We start from the raw sequence: 6,334 nt of genomic DNA on the forward strand, positions 1-6,334 counted from the left end.
ATTTGATTGATGGCCAGAACTGAAACTGGATCCAAACTTTGCAGCTGACCACATTGCCATCACAGGCCCAATCAAAACCTTGAGTTCAACTACTCCTCAAAATTTCCAGATGGAGTTTTGTTTAGGAATTAAAGCCAAATTTTTCTTGGATCCAAAAAAAGCCTAGATATTCAAGGTCTGAAATCCCAATCCGAATGTTGCAATTTGAATCCGTCCTCAGTTTATATAGATGCAAGATATATGCTAGTGGGGAGAGACTCACTTGATCTCCTTCTGTGTTGCTCTCCTTGGAGCACCGGCATCTGTATGACTCACTACTTGTGTCACAATGGTCAGCATGGCCATGGCAATCACATCTGCAAACAAAACAACAGCTACTAAGGCAAATACACTAAGCTTATTACTAGAGAGATATCTCTCAGTTTTTACACTGTCATAAAAATTATTTTTTACGAAGCAGAAAACTGAATCTAGGAAGAGAGATTTTCCTAAGTATAATAACCATTAGATGTCTTCTCCATTCAACATTTAAAATGTCAAGTATGATTTTCCAGAGAAGTAAATTGACAGAACCATGTCCTGAACCAACTTTTATGCTATAATATTTGCATTATGTTCTTCTTTCTTAATATAATATGCAGATGCAAGACCCTCATTATTAATTATAGTTAATGCCTGTCTTGTCAACATTAACCCCTTGATCCTATACTGTGGCCATAATATCTTAAAAATCTTAGACATAACAAGGTTAATTATACAGGAACTAATTTTTCACTCTGTTAAAAGATGCAACCACCACTTAAGTACTATGATAGAAGTCAATGGGTGATACACCTGCCCAACTGGGGGCAGAACTGGGCCTGCAGTCTTTTTATCTTAAGGTTTGACATTTCAGTAAAGACTGATATAGAACTAGAACTATAGAGTCAGAGGGTCATCAAGAGAGAAGCTGATTCAGTAATCACAATACATCTAAACCAACCATCAAAATTATTTCACTAGGAAAGAAAGTTATTTTAATTTAAGATAAATGTGATCTCTGATAGGGTGTTTCCCATAAATTAAGATCGTATCTTTCAACACAGTTTCAGAAATAGCAGTTGTTCACACAATCAGCACTGTATGCTTCTAGAGAGACTATTTCATTGCTAAATTTGCATATTATTTACAGGGCATAATTAGTCCTGTCACAAGATCACTCACTTAACATATACAATAAAGTTGTCAGTCACAAATAATATAACAGTTTTACTGACAGCTGCCCAGTTTTTTTTAATGAAAATCTGTAGCTAAAACAAAGACGTTAGCCCTGTATAAAGACCATTAAAATTGCTATGTCTGGGAATCTATAATGAAACAGAAGAGATTCTGCAGTAAACCAGAAGTCAGACTTAGAATCATCAATCCCGATTTAGAGGAGTTGATATGTCCAAGAAAAGAACCTATTTTGACAGATTTGTGTAATTAAAGTAATTAATTTTAAACAAACGTTTGGGTAACTGTTCAGATTATAGGGTGCATGGGTCATTTAAGGCCTGATCTAATACTGTAAAGCAGGTTCTCTTCTCAATCACAGGAACATAAAATCAGGGTAAATCTACTGACTTTTAGATAGCTAATTACACAGCATACATGTTACTGAAAATCTGAATAGTTCAGAAGCTTCTTCAGCAATAAAAAAGAAAATTTGTAAAGCTCCTACCTTCCACTTATTGTAATTTCATTAATTCCATAGTATCTGTGCCTGAAGTTTACATTTGGCTCACTTGTATAATACTGACCAATGAGATGAAATCTCACTTGAGTGGCTTTTACAAATTCTTGAAGAGATGGAGTATTGTAGAAGTTATTGTAACCAGGCCGACGATTTGGTTCTGGTGTTAGAATGCTGAAAGTAACATTACCACGGGAATATGGAGTAAAGCTGTTTAAAACAGAATAGCGAGACAAATGTAGAAATTGAAAGACATATTTTAGAAGGTTATATATTCTAATATTCCTGGTTTCACAAAGGGCATTAATCAATGAAAAATTGCTTTAATGCAACTTATAATGTGCAAAATTTGATGCCAATGGTATTGTCACCCACAGAGCTCAAAAGAGGAAATATACACAGGTCTATCACCTATGTCTGCTTCCCACATTTTGTGCTCCAGAATCTAAATATTCATTTTTAAATAAATAGAAAAAAACCCTCTATTCACTATGGTTGCAAAGAAAACCTTCAAAATATGAACCAAATATAACTAATAAGGTGACATCTGCCCAGTTTTCAATAAGTCCAAAATAATGGCACTGTGTTGCAGGAATTGCTCTTCAAATATCCAATGATAATGAATCAGGTACCTGCGTTATTAACTATTTTTCTGCCAATCAAACTAAGTAAAAATGTAGGGATGATATTATGTTAAGACTATTTTTACAATCTACTCTGGCACCCTAAAAAGGCAAGTATAAAGGAGGCAAATGGAACCTAGCAGGTACTAAAGTGAGCCAAGGCCAATGAGCTCAGGCTGAGTACTTGAGCCTCATGAGGGCACAGCCCTGCAAGCTTGAGAAGCCATGCAGAGCCCAGCAAAACATGAATAATCAAGATGACCATCTGCAGAAGTTTACTGTGAACAGTGTCTTATTTTGACATATTTATGGGTGGAGGTTAGCAGGGAGCTAGAGCAAGAGAACTACTAATTTTATACTCACAATATTGTACTTACTAAAGCCTATACATCCAAAAGCAAGGGCAAAATATAGCACTTAATGCACACAATTCTCATGAATATATTTTTCCTCCACAGACTACTAGGTTGTTTGAAATTTGGTAGTTCTTGCTTGGAATGTTTATAAACAGGTCCCAGTTTAAGCCTTTTTTCTGTTGTATCCTCTGGTAGTCCAGAACCCTAAGTCTCAGTGATGCCTCCTTGACTTCTTTATGCCCCTTTATGGGCCAATGTGTCTCCACAGCCACCCCATTCTGATATAGCATGGGGGCACTGTTTTTTCCAATAATTATGGCTGGAAAGCAACAAACGTATCCCCATGCCACCTTTCATTGATTCTTGTGCCCTATGAACATTTTCTGCACAGACTACTTTTGGTTTAGTTTCTGGTGATGACACTCTAGATATGTATTGCTACAAATTTGTACTTGTTGCTACTGTGGGGACATCTTCAAGAATAGGATCTACTGATCAAACTGAGTATGGTTTGGATAGTTTATATCTGAAGTAATAATATAACATGAAAGATCCACTCAATTCCAGTGAGAAAGTAAGAATTAGGTTTACACGTTACTGTCCTTGATAGATTCAATAAATGTTTTCTAGGGCTGCGCAAAGGTTCAGGTGCTGATTCAATTTGGAGGAGATTCGGCCTGATTCGGCGACTGAATCTCTGAATCCAAATTGAATCAGGAGACCAATAAAAAGGTCTGAATCAATTTGGAAAAGATTCACAGAAAGATTCAGAGATTCAGCAATTCAGGCATTGCCCACTCACCGCCACAGGGAGGCAGGGGAGTGGGGGGAGGGGACCATGGGGGGATCCTTACCAGGCCCCATCCTCTGCTCCTCCAGTCCTGTTGAGTACCCCTTGACCTCCACCCACTCTCACAGCCCCGTCAATGGCTGCCCTGACCAGCCCCAGCATCCCAGCTCTTCAAAAAAAAAAAAAAGGCCCGCACTCATTGGCTCCTGCCAGGCGGGGGGGTGGGGTGATCTCCACTGCCCCCCCACTGCCCTGCGCTGCGTGGGGGACTCTGCCATAAGCCCCCATCCCTTCCCCGCTCTCCCAGCCCTGTCAATGGCTGCCCCACCTGCCCAAGTGACCCACCACTTAAAAAAAATAAAATAAAGCCCCGCACTCACCAGATGCTATAGCAGCTGTTGGGGCTTCTGGGGGCTTGGGGCCATGGGAATCACTCCCCCACCTGGCAGGAGCTGGTGAGTGCACGACATTTTTTTTTTTTTTTTTTTTTTAAGAGCCAAGATGCTGAGACCGGGCAGAGCAGCCACTGATGGGGCTGGGAGAGCAGGTAGGAGATGGGGCCTGTTTGATTAAGAGATTCAGCAATTTGGCAGTAGCCAAATCTCTGAATCAGATTTGGCCAAGTCAATTCGGGACAGTGATTCAAATCACCAAATTGAATCACTGTCCCCCAAATTAGATGAATCCAAATGTGAAGTGAATCCTAGCCTCTTCACACAGGCCTAATGTTTTCCTTTGAAGTGTCTAAATAAGAGAAAAAATCCAACATATTTTATAAGAACTCTTCTCTTCCCTATAATACCTGCTAAGTATACAGAATAGACATTGATCTTAAGAGAGTTTTGGGTTTTTTCTTTTTAAATGAAGCCCACTGTACATCAGTCGTACATAACGACATCATTCACTTGAATCACTTCCTATTATCATTTATGTCATATAATTGAAGGGGAAAACTGTGCTACATTATAAAACATTTATGGCAACAGTTTATACATTAGATCTTCATTTCTTTTAGAAGACATGTTAATTATGTTTTATGTTGGAACAAACATTATTTTACAGCTAATTTTGATTATTTACCAAAATTGTTTTGTTTACTTACCTAATGAATCTACTTTCTCTTCTTCTCTCTCCCATGAACAACAACATTAAATGATTTTTGTTTAAAACTAATTTAACTCAAGTGACCTCACATTACTTCCCTCAAAACACTGAACTCTTTGAGTCTAGAGAAAAATGCTGACTCTTTGAAAGCTTCAGTGAGGTGGCAAAAGTGAAACAAGAAAAAAAAATGTAAAATGCCTACAGCACCTGGTACTGAATTCCCAAACTGATTTCCAACCAGGTACTAAATAGGCTTAACACCAACTGGCATCTGCAGTGAAGCAAATATTGGTGCATTTTGACAGATGCAGCAATAAGCAGAAGTGGTGTTTTATTTTTTAATTTACGCATGCTAGTCAGTGTAATAGGGGACTGACAATATATTTCTGAGAGCAAATTCACCACAAAAGATAATTTGGGTTATTGCTTTAAATACCAAATGCATTAAAATTAACGTGTACCCAAATGCATTAAAATGAACGTGGCCAAAAGTACTGCAGTTTCTCGCAAAATACTGCCAATAGGTACCCATATGTTGTGTGTTTTTCACTTCTCCAGTTCCAACAGTCTAATTTTATCTTTTATTTTACTTTATTCCTTGTCCATCCCAACACAGACAAGTAAGTTTCAGAGAGAAAGGTGCAATTCTCAAAAGTCATCAGTCAAGTAATTTTTTTTAGATTAACTGGCTGCTCAAAATCAATTAAATAAATGCCATTCTCCACCCATCCTATCAGTGCTCCATAATTTCTTTACTGAGTGACTATAGTCTCAAAAAACATGAATATACCAAATGTCAATGCTCTATTCAATATGCTCAACCTTTCTGTCTGTCAAGCTAGATAAGCAGTGCTCAATCCCTCCATGAGCCAGATCCAGCCAGTAAACCTAATTCAGCACCCAGGGTTCACAAAGTGGGGTGCCATCTGACCCCATGAAGGGCAGTTAAGGGCAGCCCAGCCCCATTCCAGCTGTGCAGGGAAAGAGGGCTTGGTTCAGTCTCAACCAGGCCTAGTGGTGGTAGAGGGGGCATAATCCAGTCCTGATCCAGCCCCATAGGAGACATAGCCTGACCTCACAGGAGGAAGGGGACATGGCCCGGCCCCACTCTAACTAAGTGGTGTGGCCCAGTCATGTGAGAAGAGACAGAGGCATGGCCTGGCTCCCAACCTGCTAGCCTAGCTCCATGGAAAGAAGGGACGTGGCCTGGCTCCAACCCAACCATGCATAGGGAAGGGAGTATGGCCCAACCCTGATAGGCCCATGTGAAGGAGAGTCATGGCCGGGATCTGTCCTATCGTGTGGGACTTGGGATTTTGGTGGCAGGGTGGGGTGGTAGTATTAACTGCCAACTGCTCCCCTGACACCAAAATTCCTGATCCACGGGGAGCCTCATTCCAGTTTCCAATGCTCCGCAGGCCTACCATGGGCCAGAGGTTGAGCACTCCTGTTCTTGCTCAATGATAACATGAAAATCAATTATGTTAGATGTTTGAACATCTAAAATATGATAAAAAACTCACAGATAACCTTTTGAAAATCAGGAATTCAGAAGTCAAACGTGGGTTCTTCCATGTACAGGCAACCCCCGCTTAACAATTTAATTGGTTCTGGGAAAACTGAGCGTTAAGCGGAACTGAGTTCAGCAAAACTCATTTCCCCATAGGCATTAATGTAAATAGAAATAACTGGTGACTGCTGCTTCTTAACGTAGCTTCTCACCAACGCCACTGACTCTCTCCCCCCT

At 39.8% G+C, this 6,334-nt stretch overlaps 1 protein-coding gene across 1 annotated transcript in view; it reads right to left on the reverse strand.

The window, feature by feature from the left end:
- USH2A (usherin) overlaps window positions 1-6,334 on the reverse strand; it is a 756,200-nt gene that overhangs the window by 701,143 nt on the left and 48,723 nt on the right. Inside the window, exons 7-8 of the mRNA XM_019516454.1 lie at window positions 1,703-1,924; window positions 263-356 (exon numbers count right to left, since the gene is read on the reverse strand). Of these exons, the coding sequence (XP_019371999.1) occupies window positions 263-356; window positions 1,703-1,924 (316 nt within the window). The remainder of the gene's footprint in view (window positions 1-262; window positions 357-1,702; window positions 1,925-6,334) is intronic.

The sequence above is a fragment of the Gavialis gangeticus genome, unplaced genomic scaffold (assembly GCF_001723915.1).
Source record: "Gavialis gangeticus isolate Ggan-Ray unplaced genomic scaffold, GavGan_comp1, whole genome shotgun sequence".
NCBI classification, from domain to species: Eukaryota; Metazoa; Chordata; order Crocodylia; family Gavialidae; genus Gavialis; species Gavialis gangeticus.